This window comes from Schistosoma mansoni, chromosome 1 (assembly GCF_000237925.1).
Source record: "Schistosoma mansoni strain Puerto Rico chromosome 1, complete genome".
In the NCBI taxonomy this organism is placed as follows: Eukaryota; Metazoa; Platyhelminthes; class Trematoda; order Strigeidida; family Schistosomatidae; genus Schistosoma; species Schistosoma mansoni.
In genome coordinates this window covers 19851583-19871885 of record NC_031495.1, presented here as the reverse complement: position 1 = coordinate 19871885, position 20303 = coordinate 19851583, and the positions used below count along the sequence as shown (strand labels likewise).

The 20303-nt window shown below is 31.4% G+C and overlaps 1 protein-coding gene across 1 annotated transcript in view; it reads left to right on the top strand.

Annotated features, from left to right (window-relative positions):
• Positions 1-6080: 6080 nt before the first annotated feature.
• Smp_140800 (notch) overlaps positions 6081-20303 on the top strand; it is a gene marked incomplete at its 3' end in the record, with an annotated part of 79391 nt that continues 65168 nt past the window's right edge. The window contains exons 1-2 of the mRNA XM_018793580.1: positions 6081-6183; positions 15462-15658. Of these exons, the coding sequence (XP_018648078.1) occupies positions 6123-6183; positions 15462-15658 (258 nt within the window). The 5' untranslated portion in view covers positions 6081-6122. The remainder of the gene's footprint in view (positions 6184-15461; positions 15659-20303) is intronic.

Genomic DNA, 20303 nt, shown 5'->3' with positions numbered 1-20303 from the left:
AAATTGCAAAATTCCGCCCATAATTATTAAACATATAGTGAGTTTATTGAATTGCTTTATTGGATACTTTCAAATACCAAGGAGTGTAATTAGAAAATTAGGAGTGTTTTTATGTGATTTACAATCCTCATAAATAATCTCTACCGTGAATAAGTTAAATGATCGTCTTGATTAACTGACAAATCTTCATACTATTCTAGATTTTGTCAGTTTCGAATGGGACTTACGTGCTTGATATTCCATAAAGCCAATGCAGTCAGTAAAGATTTATGTGAACGGAAACTGCTCATTTTCACTTCATTTAGTAATAAGATCAATAATTCTTTCAGTCAGAGGTATTTGCTATAAAGAAATTGGTAGATGAAGAACTGAAAATAGTCGTGAACACAGTGTGTGGGTTGAAAAGATTAGACAGATGAAGGAACACTACTTTATTTGTAGTCAGTCAAATTGAAATCGCGGTTAGTCTGGTTTTGAAGCTTCACACAACCCTGCATTTTTATTGTACGAGACGGTTTTCAGTAATGTAAATAAATTTAAGTTGATAAGTACTTCTCAAAAGTGACTTCTAACTGTATTCATAAATGTACAAAATTAGGAAACTTGGGTAAATATATAAATGCACATATGTACGTTTTACTGTTTTTGTTCTAAACAGTTTAGACATAAAAGAATCAAATGACATAACTACTTCGATTAAGGATTGTTTGTTGGAAATTCTTACTAAAAATTCGAATGAATTTCGTAATACTCATAGGGGATGGAAGATATTATGTTCATAATTACAAACACTTTCCTAATCTTTAATAACGATAGTACGTGACATAATTCCCATTCTATTTCGACTTGGCATTGTACTCTACTTTTATTCTCTGTTATGTAGCAAGTTCTGGTATTCAGCAGCAGTTACTTTAGTTAACTACCATAACTCTCGGAGTTTTTCATTATGTCATGCATTTATGAATTTCTGATAAATTAACTCGTTTCCGTAGCCCTAAGTGTTGTAGATCACCAACGTAGATGATTGGGGACCTACTCTAGTCAGACTGGAATGGCGTGACCAACCAGCAAATGTTGAAGTCACTTCTCACGGTTACTACCTAGTGTGAATTACCCTTCCGTCGTATACAGGTACTATGGCTACCTTGATGACCGTATAACACAAACGACGTTATTACAGAAATGTATTATTGAGAGTGGGTAAAAGGAACAGAGTGCGATTACTGTTGCATGGGCCAGTCCATAGCGTGCAATTGACCGATGCGCGTTGGTTGTCCTTGACCTTGATGAGGACCCCCCAAATGCCCTGGTACGACCGAGAATGGGGAAAGTCCGCTCTCCCTCTCGAAATGCTCTCACATGGCCACGCGTATATAGCCTCTGCCAGGGAAGTCTTACTCAATGCTTTCTCGTGGCGGGGGTGTTGTTTACGAAATTGAGAAGACGAAAAGCGAATGTCCGGCGCTTTAACCGGGTTGGTGGACACGGAGGGTCCACCTAGGGGAGTTGGAAAACCCTGATTCCAAACCAATGGTGCACATGGGCTCCAGTATCCTGAAGGAACAAATGGCGTATGAATCAATCGTTGGTCACCGGCTACCATGGGACTGCATCTCCTCACGATGCTCCACTGCCTTGTGGATCAGACCTTTAGGTTAAAGGCTCGGGGTGTGGCCCCCTAAGAAAACCACCTGCTTCAGTTTGGGCACCTGGGCAGTATCATAGCCCTCACACAAATCAAATGAGATTTGTGCGGCGCATATGTATCTGGTGCCCCTTTATACCAATATTTATGTGTTTAAATAATAATAATAAAATAATACCGTTTGATATTTACTGACTCGACTATCGGATGATTTGGTTAGGGCACAGTGACATATCTCTGGCCCTACAGTATTTAGAAATACATGCGCACTGGTGCAACTGTGAAATATTCTCAAGGAGTTAAAACTAATGCACCATAAGGTTGCTGAAACAGTTATATATTTTTAGATCATGTAGTTACTAGACAAGCTAAAATACTGAATCGATGCAATTGGGTAAACCAAGTTTCGATTTGTGGACAGAAGCGAAATCTATCTAGCTTCATATTGTTTCATCAAAAAACTTGTTACCTCACATAAACTTAGAGTTCATTAAACTACATGGTATTCTTATTCAGGTGACATTAAAGCATGCGGAAGATCTTAAAGTAAACTGAACGAATTTCTGACTTGTTCGTAACCAATCAGAAAACAGCTTCTAAAAATGGATGATTAATGAAGAAGAAAGCAATAATACTGTAAACGGCAAATAAATTTTACCCAACTAATGGGTCTATTTATGTCTCCCGTAAGTTGTTCTGCATGTAAATCCAAACACCAACAACACATCAGCACGTCCTAAGGGATACAGTATGCCCACATTTTCGAACTATTTAAAGAAAAACAAATAGGAGGCACCATGTTTGTAATAAGAAATGTAATTAGGTTCCCCACTGTTTTATTCCAAACCCAATTAGTCTCTCAAAATTGTACAACATCCTATGACTGAATCCCGGACGTTCAAACTCAGGAACACATCATAGTAAGTTAATTCACTACTTTTTCACTTAGCAAGTTATGGTTATAAGAGCGCAAATGCCAAGAAAGTTGTCACTCATATAACTCCTACGGATTTTTGTTGCATATATATATATATATATATATATATATATATATATATATATATATATAATGACGAGTTTTGTAGCTCTGTGTTGTCAGTGTTGTAAGCTTTTGTCCGACGCTTCAACTGTTATTCTATGCTGTACTATTTCTTAACCATTGGAAATTAATTATTCACTCTCTGTTTCATTTTATACCACTTTTGTCTTAATCGTATATAAACTACGTGTGTTATTATCTGATAATTCATGTTTAAAAATTCATGAATTTTTCAGTTATGATAATTTACTGAACCATAGAGAAAATATCTGCTTGCTAACTTCATCTTCTGATTCTACACTGGGTTGGAAGGACCTCAAAGACCAATAGGCTTTAAGATCCCGGTCGTTTTTCGTCGGTCACTGTGTTATTAGTACAGCAGAAAGTCATCGATCCTATAAGCGATATAAGCGAAATACTCAGTAAGTGAACGCGATAACTATCAGGCTTTGTAATAGGTAATCTGGCCATGTGGGAGCAGAATAAAAAATTTGTTTTTTTTAAGATTCGTAGGTTATATTATAAATAGCAAACTTTCAAACTGGAATAAAATACTATCTTTATTTGCTTAATTACAGTAGGAGTCTAGCTGCAATAATTGATGCAGTTTTATTCATATTAGGTTAAGTGGGACAGATATGCTTAGTATGGAACAACACAATATTTTTCGCAATTTTGTCTTAATCGACTCTTACGATCAAACTTAAGGGAATAAATTAGACATTGAAATTGATATCCAAAAGAGAAATAATAAGTAGAATAAATTTTAAAAAATACTTTGATCCACTAGAGTTTAGAGATGAGAAATTGGGAATTATGTGCCCGACACCGATCTTTCTATATCTTTCAATAAAATTTTTATATCCAGACTTCCTTTACTAAGTTATCTGAAAGTTCCTTATCCTGTGGCGTGCACTACTTATGAGGACAGACATAAGTAGTATGTAGCAGAAATTGAAAGTAGAATGCTTACCATCAGAAGAGTGAAATAAAGTGAAGAGGAAAGGAAAAAAAGAGCAATCGTAAGAATGGTAAAGTATGTAAAGGACAACCGATGGTTGGTTTACCGTACCAGAGTTTTCGTTCACTACAATTCTAACAAACAAATTAAGCAGTTAGTGGGAGGAATAGATTTGGTTAAAGATTTTTTTGCTAACTGATATACGTTGGACTGTAGAGCGACCACAGAAGTTTGAAGTTTTTCCAACTATCGCCATTATTTCCATGTATTAATACTCTAAAAGTAATGCAAGCGAATCATTCATTTTGTTTGGGTACCACTTTTCAGACATAAATGTTTTTGAAACACGTTATGTTACTGAATAGTATTTAGTAGTTTGATTCTTCTTTGATCATTTAAAAGTTTACTAAGTCGTAAATAACAGATTTTTATTTGGTTCTGTTTAACATACACTAGGAAACGTTTGTCATGCTAAAAATTTGGCAGGATCAATTTTATATTATTATGAAAGTATCCATTAACCTTTTTAAATTACAAAAGATAATATAATTAGACAACAATAATTTTTCTCTCCTGCGAAATACCACTGTCACATTTCACGTTGGTTCAAGTAAAAAGAGTGCTATCAAATTTTTCAAGATCATTTAGAAAATTGGCTAAAATGATGATCAGTTCCTACAGCATTTCCTTCAGGATAGCCAGGAGCAGGAAAAGATAGCAGAATTATCTGGATTAGAAAAGTACATTGCTCAAACATACTTATGAATGATTGTTGGCTGTGCTTAGAATCAGTCATTCACATTTGGATACTTCTACGAATTTTCAGTATCAGGTATAATATGTAGTTACATCACGTTTTTCAAAGCTAAAAGATTAGAAGATAAAGGTTGACAGTAGTCTTGGATCCAAGTGTTTTAGGTAATAATATTTTACTCCGTAAACATTAATAATCTAAAACATCATTTTACGAGTTTCCATATAGTTGCAGTAAATAAAATCTATATTATCTGTGATGTTTTTTCAATGCCAATCTGCATTACCATATAAATATCAACCGATTCCCGGTCAGACCATCATTACTTGAACAGTTAATTAACACCCTCAGGGGTTGAATCATCTTTGCTCATTATTTTGAAGCTAATTTTCATCGCAAACTGACACCATTTAAGGTATCCCTGACAACCAAGAAGCACTAATTTGAGAACACTAAACTGATTCTTGCCTGATCTTAAACAGCATCGATTCTAGTACATGCAAGTCTCTCAATGCGTATTTACTACCTACAGTGATGTGTTTAAACCATAGTTCGTCTCGCTTTCACAACATTACCTACTCGGCAACTGGTTGTCGGTTAGTTAATAATATTTTGTTAGTATTATTTACTACTAAGTAGCGATTAGCTTAAGTCGATCCAGTTTGTAATACAGCCAGTAGGCTAAATGATGTCAAAACAGAGTAAACCTGGTGGGATACGTTGGGAGTAACAGCTTAGGTTTCAAGGATAGCGAAAATTCGTTAATAGTCTTCCAGTAAAATGCAAGCAGCTTTAAAGAATTAGTTTCACTAGTTGACCATGTGATAGTGATAAATATCATGTCTACTTACTGGTACTGACAGATATCTGATTAACGGGATATATGACGTTGTATGTCATTTCAAATATACTCTGTTGATGAATACAAACAAACACAACCTAGGTCATCTACTTTCAAATGCAGAACACCAGGTACTTTACAGTGAAAATGGTTTATTTTAATAAAAGCCTTTTTTCCCTTTCCATGGATTTAAAAAATGGTAACCTATATAATTTTTAGTATAAAAGATGAATCACAGTACTTGGCAGCGGACATTTTATTTGGATCCTCGTATCAATCGTAAAGGCAATATTCATATCAAGAGTTGATATACAAAAGAAGTAAAGTCTAGTTATTTCATAATAGTTTCTTGGTGATCACTGTTGGTTTCTTCTATTTATTTACTAGTAAAATCGAACAAATTTGTGAAATTTATTCAAACTTATTGGTTTACTTTTTAGTAACATAGTACTTAAAATGTATATAGAATAATGTATTAAAATATAGATCTGTTGGATTTACTATGGAAATCAAAATCAAACAACTGACCTTTTATTTAATAGTCAAAAGCAGTGTATTTTAAACATTAATCATATAAAATTATGTCCAAAAGTTAGATGTAGTATTTACTTAAATGCCAAATACAACTTCACACATTACTAATGCATATTAAAATAATAGACACCACAAACTCAGGTACGTTTGTTTATCCTTATGATATTCGAAATCTTAAATGTCTGACTAATGGTAGCACACATGTCTATCCACTACCAAGGTTATTAACTTAGCATCTGATTGGCTAATTTGTAAGTGCTACATTTTAAATTTAGCCCGTAACCACCCGTTATACTTTAAAATGATGGGAAAATACGGACTAGACGCTTAGTTATTCTACGATCTACTATGAGGAATCGTGGATTATTACGCTTTGTTTTTATTTTCCTGCTCCATATCTTCATTTACAGTAAGCATTATAAAAAAATGTTTTGTTTCAATTCACAATTCACCAGTGTTTTTCGATATTAAGGAGTTGATTGTTTGTTAATAAATTTCTGTTTATGGTTTCAACGTAATTAAGCAATCATGTCAAATATTTAGGATACCTGCCATGATTTTAAGATGTGAATGGGTTTAATCTACATTCATATTGTAGTGTAGACTTTGGAACGGATATGACTGTAACAAAGATGATAAAAAAGTGGATGTATGTCACGAGGTTAAATGTGTGTAGTGTTTATGGCATAGTGTTTGTTTAGCCTAGATTCAAATATAACTCAGATGTCATATTTATTGATCAGCTTTGGACAAAAGGTATAATTCTGAAAACTACCAGGTACCTAGATAATAGTACAGAGATTTTAACATTAATTCTTCTGATTCAAAGAAACACTTCGATTATATCGCACATTATTATTTTTATCATTGTATAAAAAAACACGTTTTTAGGATAAGGATGTTTCAATACCGGTTTAATGGTTGAGAAGTCCATTAAAACCACAGATTTCTTACCAAGTGTAATTAAATATGTTTATCTTTCAACTAGCATGAATTTGAAGATATCTAAATGGCTCAACTCTATTATACTTAGCAGAGATGATGGCATGACGTGTGTTTCTTTTTATTTGGGACTCAGCTGGACGTACCCACATCCTAGCTGTTACTCACTCCGGGGCTCGGACCCGGTACCGTCCGCTAGAAACGTCACCGCATTATACACTAAGATATTGAGTCCAAATAGCTGTTAGCACATACAATAGACTGGAGTTTAATTCATTACAAGCAGAAATGATGATGGTTTGTGACTTAAGGCAATATCGAGGCAATCCGCACAGGATGCATATATGTCAATAAGAAACTGATCAATTACAGTCCTAAAGATCAATGGGAAGATTCAAATAACCAGTATAAAAATGAATACTACACTTAGGTTAAAATCAAACTGTAAAGGAAATTCACTTTAAAGTTATTGAGGCTTTTAGTTGCATGTGATCACATCGTATCTCCAAAATTTTTCTGTTATACTCAAAAAAAATTAATATTGTGATCCATTTCCCCACAGGTTATGTGATAATCATTTCTTATTAAGCTGATTCTGCTGGAAATGAAGATATATCGGTGCTGATTTTATCTAACTGAATTTCAGCAGTGATTTAATTTACCGTTCAGTATACCAACTAGACTAAAACTACAATTTTAGATGAAAATTTCAATGCTAACAAGAATATAACTTATTTACTTATAATTTTATAGTTTTTTTCTACAATCGAATAGTTTACGAGAATTCGACTATCGGGAAGAAACGCATTAGGTTATTAACTTTAAGTCAAACCATCTTTTGTGGATGAGGAACTAAATGTGATTAGTTATGCTTTTTATCAGATGTGACACTATACATTAGGAATTGGATATTCTATTTCTATTCAGCATTTGATAGTTTGTAACTTTCATGCGATTACTTAAAAAGATGCAAGTAAAATAAACATCAGAAAATTGTGAGTTGATGAGATAGAAATAATTCATTCTTTTCCGTATGACGAATCATAAAAGACACATTAGGATAGATAATAATGTGTTTCTTTCTTAAAGACTTCAATAATTGACAATTACTATTTATCATCTATTTAGTAGGCTGAAATATTATTTTACAAAGTCGTTTCAGGCGGATTCCGACAGCCTTGCTTATTTAGAAGTGAAAAAGCCTATAAATTAAATAGGATGATTATTGAGCATCTTGATAAGCAAATAAACATTTTGTTTTACAGAATCTAAATCTACACAATCCCGTTAATTAAAATGTTACAAATTTATTATTATCTACTTCCAGAATTGTAAAACTTCTCCACACTTCATATCCCACTGACGAGTAGTTAGTTCGAACACTGTTAGCTCAGTAGTGTATGGTTTCGTTATTTCTATCCTTCACAAAATTTCTTAATTAGTAGCAGTCAAGTTTGTATTTGATCAATGAACTGAACAGGTTTTTATTTAGCTCATCGTTGTCGATATCATAAATTAATTATCTGAAATTATAATTAACTTCAAGGTGATTGCGTAAATCCTCATATTTGGGAATTCACATGCAATAGTTGTTTAAAATAAACTCCAAATTTAATATTTAGTACTTAGATAAAGGTAAGAATTTTAATCTCAAATGAAGATGTTGATAGAAACTACATCACAATATGGTGTTCAACTGTTTATTGTAAAAGTGAGAAAATTAATTGTTAACTTAAGTCAATAATCTGATATAAACCAAAGATTTTACTACCAGATTATTAAATATGATTTAATGTCTTCTAATTTTTCATTACGGAATAATTTATCAGTACGTTGAAATTATACGGGAAATAAGTTACCCGAACGACTACTAAATAGGGTTTGTTGAAACTATAGAACTTTATGATCTTAGTTGAGTCACCTGGAAGCACTAGATGACCGTTTCGTCATTGTATGAGGCTCATAAGTAAAGTATATCCACAACCTCACATCAGGGATTTAGACGCAGGGGCTTTGGTCCTTTACACGAACGCATAACCTCCAGATCACTGGGCCGACATTTAGCGGTTAATGCTAAAATAATATTATTGATCGGTTGTCAACTTTGTTTTCACTAACGGTTGGATGACTAAACTAAACTGTTTTTAAAATTTACTATTTAATAATTAATGATCGTACAATTTTATAATTATAAATAACAATACTCTGTCATGCTAGAGAGAATTTTTAAACCATCACAATCACATATCAGATTCACGATTACTCTTTTCACCTTAGTAATATTTTTATTTTTTCAACAAAACTGTAGATCCAAGCAATTACTAGACGCCGTTCATATAGCACATATGTTCTGTCAGTATTTTAACATGTTTCATACCACTCAAGTATATCGAATTAAATGTAATTTTTTTATTATCGGATCGGGGGTTTGCAGAGCTGGTAGTAATTGTAATAGTTGAATTCATCTTAGTGTTCGAACTATTAATCTGAAATTTCTGGATCTCTTCAAGTGATAAACCATTATCTAAGAGGCTACAACTTCAAATAATTAATCTAAGCACATTCGATAGTGGTTATTCACAAAATTTCTGAAATCACTATTCGTTCTTAAATGATTTATCTCAATCCATTAAAATCACTACCGTCTTTACTTTTAAAGAAATACCTAGTGCTATTAGGAACACTACAACATTTTGGAATAGCAGTAAATCCACCTCGAAATCTTCAAGATCCAAATTATAACGAACAACTAACCATTCTAAATAATCCTGTACTGTCTAAAGTATAAAATAATAAGTTTACATGCTGGCAGGAACTCGTAATATCAATATTATTTTGACTGTTGACATAGTAATAAACTCCAGTAATACATATTGTTTTACTGATATATTGAGACAGATATATTACTTCAAAAAGATGATAAAGAAGATAATATAATGAAGAATAATTTGTATGCACTAAAATGACCGACGTTTATCTGCACTGTTGTCACGTGTACAAAGACTAATAAAGAAGTAAACTCCATGGAAGGATAATATTTACTGGAATATATTGAAGTTTATCAAAATACATTAATTTTTAGTCATTAAGTAGTAGGTGGAAATTTTCAAAATTCAATTACAGTGATTTTTAATTTCTAAATATTAGTAATTCCAAGGCTCATAATTATAGATCACTGTTACTAATGCATATCAATTGGTCGTTAAGTGTAAATACTGTACAATAATTTTTTTATGTACATAATTTTAAAAGTATATAGTTTATCAATTGAAGTGTTACTCAGAATAGTTGAAATTCTCAAAGCCTGATCACCATATTAATATTAATTAACATGTTTGTTTATAACAGTGGAAGGTTGCATTTTGAATGTGAAATATTTTTTTAAGTTAGGTTGTACGTTTTTTCTATCTACGCTTTGACAGAGACTTGTGCACTACATCAGTAGATTCTGGCCATTAAATGGTGCAGTAGATCTATCAAAATTTCTAAAACTTCGTTTAAACATTTAACTCCAAAGATATCATTAGTAAAAATGGGGAACACTATTTCAGCCTATTCATCTTTTTGAATATGCCAGTCGGTACGTCAGAAACAAAATAGGAGAAAATATCTATCGGATCAAATTATCGAACTTTATATTACCATAGAGTGTAGTCACGAAGTAAATTTAAGACAAAAATGACGTTAAAATATAAACTACGGGAAAAGTGTGGTTCAAAGGGAAAGAATGAATTATTAAAAAAATTCGAAATATGGGGGAAAATAAATGACATATAAGTCTACATCGTTGTAACCAACTAAGGGTCATGTATTTTCAAATAATTTGATCATTGGGCAGAAAGTTGATAATAGATATATTTTTTGTGATATCCCAATTAGTAGAAACTTGTATTTCTGACGTCTCTTGATGTAATGTTAGCCACATCTTTAAAGTAAATAAATCTATTAGTCATAAAAGTATATTTATTATTACGGATCATGTAATTCAGTGTCTCGAACTGAAGGTTGCAATCATCTTCTAACGATTATTCCTACATTTTCCTAAGTGAGTTGAACTGACAGTTAGTGACTTCGTTTATTGATGTAATATTTCGACCTAGCTTCGTTTAACCTTCTTTGTATGTATATTTACCGTAACTGACAAGCATATCATGTTGAGCTAATCCGTGACCGAGTATGTGTAACATATACCTCAACCACCACAGCTAGTAAAATTCACATCCTCGTGCAATTTCATCATAATCAATTTGATGAGCAGTGGTTTTAAGGCAACTACAATTACAAGTCTAGCATCAATTGAATGCTTTCAGTCATACAATACAATACGGAGTGAACTGCTCTGCACCATACCCCTCATTTGACAGGTATTTGGACATCTTATCTCCCGCATCGCTGAACTAAAATAAGCCACCCAAGCGTTTTGTATCTGTAATATCTAATCGAATTCATATCTCATTTCAAGTAACTAAACATGTTTCGAGAAAAACATAAAATTTATTTATGTAAGTACTGAAACTTTGACTTTCGGAATACCAAGTATGTTATTTACCACCTAGGTTAAAGAGATCTAGGAGGAAAAATATCATTAATCTTTATATATATATTACATTTTCTTGATTATTATGTCGATAAATTTCTTTGGTTAATAATTTTCAAAGTGAATGATAAATAACCTCTTGTAAACTTTTTTTGAACATACTAAGGACAAGTTTCTGCTTTATTTTTGTACATAATAAAAAGTAATGATGATTATTACCTTAGCATTCTTTACTTACGATGAAAGACAACCATAATTAAATAAGACAAGTTAGTACCAGTTAGTTACTTCAGCAAAAAGGACATATGTTGTTTGTTTTAGTAACAATATATGTATGTACACTAAGTAAATAATATCCGTTACTACAATAATGATGAATGATTATAAGTCCAAACTTGTTTGAATTTTGATTTACGACTTCATATTCCATTTTTTTATGTGGTCACATCAATTTTATACATTTGATTTCCAACAAAACATGTAACCATCTCCAATGCCCAGTTTAAACGAATTATTAATGAAGTTAGTTTCTACAATAAATTCAAAAATTCACAAATGCTAAATGTACCATACTGGTTAATTTTGTCAACAATTAAATTAGATTGTGAATAATACAGTCTTCTAACAACACTTATTATGTTGATTAGATCAGACTAAGAAACAGTTTTAATAAGGTAATGTAGAGAAACTTTGAAGTCAGTGTAAAGCTATCTTAAGTTATTATTTTGTGTATTTGTATTAGAAAATATAAGCTAACTAGTTTTTTATGCAGAGATAGATGGTGGTTAACAATGTTCTTCAGGATGCGCTTTTCGTTCTAGATATACATTCATCCCAGTGGTAATGTTTACTGAGGGAATCAAAACCAGCGCTGTTATCCTCAGAAGTCATCACGTTATCCACTTAGCTACTGATTTAGGGTAATACCGAGTCGATCCGTACAGGATCAATGTATGTCAATAAGATAATGATCGATTGCATTCCTAAAAGTCAGTGGGGAGATTCAAACAATCAATACAAGAACGAATGAACTTGTATTTTATTCAAAAAATAAAAATTCCTATCAAAAATGGTTCCAAGTGGACGGTTGGTTAGTCCTGTGACACACATATGTTTGTTTTCTTGATGACTGAAAATGAACGTAACTCAAAAATAAAGAGTACCAAATTATGAAGAAAATCTACAGTTAACGAGATTATAAGATTACTCTGTAAAATTGATAGTTTTTTGAAGTTATATCCTCTAGTGACAAACTAGTAGTAATTTTCAAGGTAAACCCAATACTTAAGTGATATAACTAATCTAAATCATTTGCTTGTTTCTGAATATTCGATAAATTAATGAGATTAACGGTAGTGCTGCTTCTAGAGTATATATAAACCTCATAGTATATGCCAATAAAAAAGTTTGAACTGTCAACTTCATAAGACGATTTCATGTTTAGTCCATGGATTTTGTGTTTGGAAACTTCATTCAGTACTGTGATTTGCAATTGATGTAATTAAAGGGAGCTATAAACTATACCTCTTCAAAAATTACTTATTTTATTCTGAGGTTTATGAAAATAGGTTGAAGTTGATCTTTGTCGAAAATAACATCATTTGGAGAAACACTGAGAACTAGGTAGTGTCAGATGGACGTTTCTTTTCTAAATATTAGATTTCTCATAAATGGTCATCTAGGAGTCCGTCTGAGATTAAACCCACAACCTTTAGGTTTCGCTAACTGTTGATCACTAAATTGAAATCTATGGCTGCACACTTTTAACTTAAATTAATGCAAGGTATAATTCAGTATCATTCAATACCACTAGTAAGCAATCTTCTCACTTCAATTGTTGTTCATATTGTTATCTTCATTATCTTTGTTTCCACTCACCCTCCACTTGTCTAGTCGAGCTTTTATTCTTATGCAAAAATGTTCTTAACAAGTACATATGTAACCAGATTGTTCAAAATGTATTGCGCTAATATATCACGAGGTCCTAACTATCGACGTCTTTTTATTACACTATCCAAATAAATTATAACTTTTACAAGCTCCAAAAATATTTGTTTTACTGATTTATTTTACTAACAAATTATTACAAAACATTTTTTTGCTATTCACTTTGTATTAAATTCCCTACTAAGGAACCAAACTAAAGTCATTGAACAATGAATGAAGTTCAAATGTGAAATAATCAACAATCTACTATGAATTTAAGGACTGTTTAGAAATATGTTCTTGAATGTGCAAATCAATGGTTTAGTGAATAAATATTCTGCGGTTTAAACCGCCATTGTGTTCTACATTTGAGTTTAACATGAAGTAACTGCTTCATTTCAGTGCATTTACGTCAAATGAACAGATGTATTGTTCGTATTAATTACAAGAAAAAATTACTTTAATCTCTGATTTAAACAAAATCTGTTTTACTGTAAATATGGTCAAAATCATGGTAGGGATATTTTTCCTATTAGGAAAATAAAAGATTCCTCTAGGGATTTATTAGATTCTGATTACAGTTTAAAGAAAATTGACCATTAATAGAACCAGTTTATAAATAGGTATTATATTCAATTCATATAAAGCTCTACCATATCAGATTTGTTTAATCATAAAAGTTTGAAGAATGTTATAAAATGTTTAAAATGAACTGAGGTTAATCAGTATTACTGCTTCTTTAAATTATCCACTGTTAGAAATCCCACTTAGGCGTTTTTAAGCTTTCAAACTATTTTTTTTTGAAAACAATTTTTAATTATCCTTTGAAATAACCTTCAACAATAAGTGTATTCATTGAAGAAGTGTTTGCTAATGTAACAAAATATCATAAATTATCATCTTTAAATAAAATAAAAACGCTTAACAAAATGATACATAATAGCGTATGATCCATATCAGTTTATACAAAGACTTTCATATTATTGAATGTGACAAAGTGTCAGTCACTTGGTCAGTCAGCTACAACATAGGACCAGGCACACATATGCATGTATTTATTAATGAGTTTAGATTAGGATCATGATTTATCAGTTGATATCATTTCTTAGCACGAATTGCACAAATAGTAATAAGTGTGCATTTTTGTGTAATCTCTTTTAAATATGCTGTTTAATAATGACAATGAACAGTTTTTTGTTAGTCAGTTATTGTCATTAAAACCATCAAAAAAATTATCCAAATAAACCAAATGAATTCTAAATCATTATCCACGAAATGGCGCACTGCTGAGGAGTCCCACAAAAGGACGAAACGGCCATCCAGCGCTTCCAGGTTTTCCATGGTGGTCTAGCTTCAATTGACTCATGATCTCAACTATATAAAATGACTAAAATCTCCACAAAAACCCTTCTAAATCATTATCATTATTTTTATCAAACTTTTACTAGAATAAACACAGTTTCTATCAATTTGCTTCAAAAAAATTATTGAAATGATCTTTTTTTCATTTTTTAAAATTTAATAAAATGAAACCTTTTTTAAGAGATCTGATAAAATTCCCACAATGTACACTTCATTAGCTTGTTTAAAATTAAAAAAATAAATTTTATAGACTTTTTCTCATTTATCTTGTTTCATTTTACTAAATAGTTCAATAAAATTCTTAATTTCTTTAGCTAACAAATGATTAGGGAAAATAGAAAATGTGCTTTTCTTGGTATAATTTGAAGTCAGAATTGATAGAATCATAGTGTTCTATGATACATTTCAAGAAGAAATATTTACTATTCCATAAAAGTCAGCCTACATGAAGATAATGGATGATATTTAGTTACAGTTGAACATATATTGAAACCGTGGAGTAGCAAATGGAGCTTCAATTATCCTGATCTCATTAATATGTATATTTGATGGTCGTATAGGTAGTTACGAATGGTTTTAATCAATTTCTCAAGTATTTGAAAACACCCACTGGTGAATGGCATTCCATTTTATTAGATTACATAAAAACTGTGAGATTTTGATCGCTTTTAAAAAAACGGACTAATTTGAATTGAACATGATCACAGTAAAAGCGAGGGTATTAGTAAGCGAATTTCTACAATATGTGCCATTCTGAGTCTCGAATCCTAAGTTGCAATGGTTCTTCTATGGATAACGTCAAGTAGACAAAATGACCATTTGCTCTTTGTATATGAAATATGTATTTACTCAAAGTTATACAAATTTTATTGAATAATATCTATATTTATGAAACCTATCTTTTTATAAATAATTTGTAGAATCTACATGCAATAATTTTGACGTATGTTCAACTAATCCATGTCATTCAAATGGATATTGCATTTCTTATGAAAATGGAGGATTTCATTGTCGATGTTCACAAGGTTGGACGGGTGATGATTGTTCTGTAGATGTTGATGAATGCCATTTAAGTTCGACAAATCCATGTGAACATAATGGTGTTTGCATTAATTCAGTAAGCTAATTTATTAAAATTTCATAAAAAATTCATATCTTAATAGATTATTGATTTTATAACTCATTATTTATGAGTAAATTTCGTCGAATTTGCTTAGAATGTTTCTTGATGCAATATGAATGTTGGAGCTTTACACGTTGAATTATTCTATAAAGATTAGTTGTTGTCTTTTTGCAATAACTATCATTTAAAAATCCTTACTTTATTAGAGATTATAACAAGTTACATGATCATCTCATTAGCTAACAATGGTAGCTGTTCGAATATAAGAAGGTTATTTCACAAACTTAATTGTCAGTTAGATCCAGACAATCCTTGATATCAACAGTACCAATAGACTTCAGCCTAAGAATATAACAGCTTTCTGATATTTTGAAGAAATCTTAACTTCAAAGCAAATAATTAAGATCATTTCATGTTGAGCAATTTACATATGATTCATGTAAGAATAGTCAAGCTATTGTTATAAAGATTACCAAATAAATAAATTTCAATAATTATTTCCAAACTTTCAACTAGTTCGACTTTACACATATGTATAATAACCAAAAATCTAGAATAAATTGTACACACAATTACTCCTTGAACAGCGTTCACAGTGTACAATGACACCCTGAAAAATGATTTCTTTATGTGAAAAATGTAATTTTTGACATCTTAAAAACAATAAGGAGGACATTCTGTTCGTTTTTGGTTTGTAAATAAATTCTCTAGTGATTTCTCTTATTCTGTACTCTTTGAAAGTTTATGTCATTACTTTGGACATATATATATATATATATATCGTAATTGCATAGAGTGTAGGTGATAACTGAACAAAAGATCCCTAGATCTAGATTAAACAAAAGAAATAGAATCGTTTACCTTATTTAAAGTTCAGTTACCATATCTAAATATCAATATTGGTAGTGAGGCATTAAGCCACCGATGGAATGGGATAATGTCAAACTATTTCATAATTTGGGTGGAACTAAGATATGTGAACTAATTGGTCTCAACTGAACTATTACAAAAGTGTGATAATCATCACATGAACTTAAGATCCTAGACTAGATTCATTATAAGCTCGTGTGTTTATTGTACTGCCAAGATATCTTAAACCGAGATGAAATCAAAGTTCAAAGCTTTCTGTTTTCAAATGACTCTTTAGTTTATTTCAATCGTCAGGTGATGGGAAGTAGTCACCTGGATACCATTGAATAAGGTTTTGTGTTAGTTGATGCTCGTTACTACACGATATTGAGTCACTTAGACTAGTGGGCCACATTGCAACTTGATCGATAGAAGTTGATGTGTGCTAGACAAACATAACATTACTAAGCTCATTTCAATTCAATAATGAAAGCCATCTTCGGTCTACACAAAGATTTGGTTGGTGTAAATCGTTAGTTGCCTGAGTTAAACTCAACTGTCGATACCGCTTTTTTAGTTGTTACATAGAAACATAAGTTGGATAACTCTAGAGGATTTATAGGGTATACTAGAAGGTAAATTGTATATAGTCATGAATGAAGTTTCTCTATCATATTCTAAACTATTATATTTTATGAATTGTGCAGCTACCTGTCGTTACAAAACAAGTTAAAAACATGAAAAAGATGTGTCATCAAACAATCGAGCGTTTCAATAAATTAAGTATTTCTTTTGTTACTAACAGATTTCTTATCGAAAATTCTGACAGGCCATGGTATAAGATGGAGTGTAAAACAAGGAAAGAGGTTTTCATGTTTATTTATTTCACTTAGAAAACACATCATTGTAGTTTTTCTTCTGTCGCATCTGTTCAATTCTATCTAACCATCCAGTCATAATTTTTTGTAATTATTGTACTGGATACACTACTTGACATTTTGTTTATTCAGAAAAATGCAATCATGTATCATAAATACGAAACAAAGAATGACATTATATGAAGTCCCAATAAATTAATAGTATTTTATCACAGGAAAATACCAAAATCCAGTGGAATTTAATTTTTTACAAACTCATTCTAATCTTTCAAAAACATTATTACAATAAATACACATTTACGCGTAACTGTTGTACTGACGAAAATAAAAACTGTTTTCATTAAGTTCGATTCATGTTGAAGTAGTAATTATGGCTGATTGTAAATCTCAACCATGATAACACTGAAGTCAACAGTGTTCAGATGGTGATTGCAATGAAAAACTATTGGGGATCGTTCATTTCGCTAATAATTTACATTACTGACTGATTTTAATTAAAAAGAACAGTTAAGCTACCTTTTATTGCAAATGTTTTTCCTAAACCGCTGGTCCTAATAATTAGTCGGTTACTTACTACTAAGCAACTTTAATAAATATCACCCGAGTGCTATTTTAAAGTGATAACCAGTCGATTTCAACTAAGTAGGTTGTAAAATGATTATTATTACCAATGATAGCAGTCAGTGATGATTACATAATATTGTGAACCGAATGAAGTTGAAAATATGGACCATTAGATGACAATCTTGATAGTATAAGGACAAATCTTTTGGTTTTAGGATTGAATAAGCCGTGGCTTCTGTTCCTGAAGGGATTATAGTTGCATACTGTTGAAGAATTCTATAGTAGAACAAAAAAGCTATCCAATGTCATTAGGTTTTCAATAGTTATCTGGTTAGAATAATTTAAATTTTATTCAGATGATTGTTTACTCATTGGTTATTCTGTACCAGTTGGCTTAGACTCTTATAAAAGGAAATAAAATTGGCATTTATAGATATGACGCTTTAAAATGTGAATCATATTTTAGGCACTGTGTATTATATTAATTTACCTGAATGTTAATTGAAGTGACACAGTTAATTATCTTAAAACCAAGCCAATCATTGGTCTATTTTAAATTTATTGTGTCGTCCCATGATACAAGTGACTACCACTACCAACAGTAGTTAGATTTACGGTTAATTTCTAATTGCCTTTTCTTCACTCAATCATCCGAGTTACACCTTTTCTAAGTTGATTAAATCTACGATTCTGAGGAAATTTCTAAAATAAAAAATAAACATTATGAATGCCATTTGTAAATACTCTCTTTTTAATCTAAAGGATCCTTTCAAATAAGAGTATTCTTACAAGCTTATTAGGTTCTCTAGATTTCAACATATTTTTTTTAGAATTATGTATACCCATCACGAGTAGAATAACAGTCATTTACTAAGTGAGAGCCTAGAGATTAAGGTTTTCTAAACTCAATTAATCCAGAAAACAACATATCCGTGAAGGAGGTTTTTGAAGATTGTTGAATTTTATAGTTTATATCACGAACTGATCTTAGACAGCCACTTAAAACCAGGAAGCACTGGACGGCTATTTCCTCCTAGTATGAGAAACAACAATAATGCATATCCACGACTCTATTAGAAACGAAACCAAGGTCTTTGAGGTCTCATGACGAAAACTTAAACGTTAGATGGTTTTGGAATACCACGAATCGGTTGTAATTGAAAATATAAACCATTGCATGACAACTCATTGGTTCGTTGGTTAGGTGTTCACTGATAAGCCTGAAAGTCCTGAGTCTGACCTCAGCTGTTCAGTGATTCCTGGTTTACAATGTTTGTCTAAGATAAGTTCATGATATAAACTAAAAAACACCGTATCCATTGTTTTCACCAGGTATTTGTATTTTTTTATGCAAATCGTCTAGAATATATCGTCCGTTATTAGGATCTTGGATTAGTTTATTATCCAGTAACGATTAAATTGTTGATTTCTTAATTACCTAATTAGACGAAATCTGTTGGACGATTCGAAGCTTTGAAACATGACTATTCAATCGGTGTTCCCTAATGATATCAGTAGGTAGACATAAATTTCTCTATAGACTTAAACCGCTAATTGATTGACCAGCTAGTGAATAATCAGTATTCTCCAAAAATACTTACCCATTATCCTATAGATGACATAATCCATATACCCCAGATCTCATAAAAAAGAAATTGATGCCCTTAAGTCACTGAGTTGTAAAATTGTCAGTAGTCTATATTTTCATGTTCAATCATTTTGTGATATAGTGTGATCCTCATACCAAATATCACTGTTATAAAACTAACATCTAATCATTGGAATACTACGTAAATGCATGTGCACACGTTTTTTTACAAGTTCAGATGTAATTAATCATTTTTGCTTACAAATATAGGTAAAATACCTTGTCTGTAAACCAAACATGTGAACTAGATTTCACCTAAACAATACTCTTTTTTCATCATACTGTTTTTAAATAACAACTTCGACATTTTCAAAATATATCCTAGTATCATCTACAATTACTTATAAAATGGAACATGTACCATGAATTCGTTTATTCGGTTTTTAAACTTAGTTATACATGCAACTGTAAATGTCATAATCAAATAGAATTGTTGGCACATTTAAAAAGTGAACTGCGAAGTTATTACTGTTTATACTTCTCCTCACATTCACTAGATTTGAAATAACTCTGTCTTATAATGATGTCCAAACCAATAATCGATGAATTACCAGTTATCATTATAGGGATGTGGAGACTGTTGAGTTTAAACTCATATCATGAATGGATGAAAATTAGACCACTGTTGAAAACCTGGAAGCACTCGACGGCTGTTTCGTCCTAGTTTGGGACTTCTCAGCAGTACACATCCACGATCATG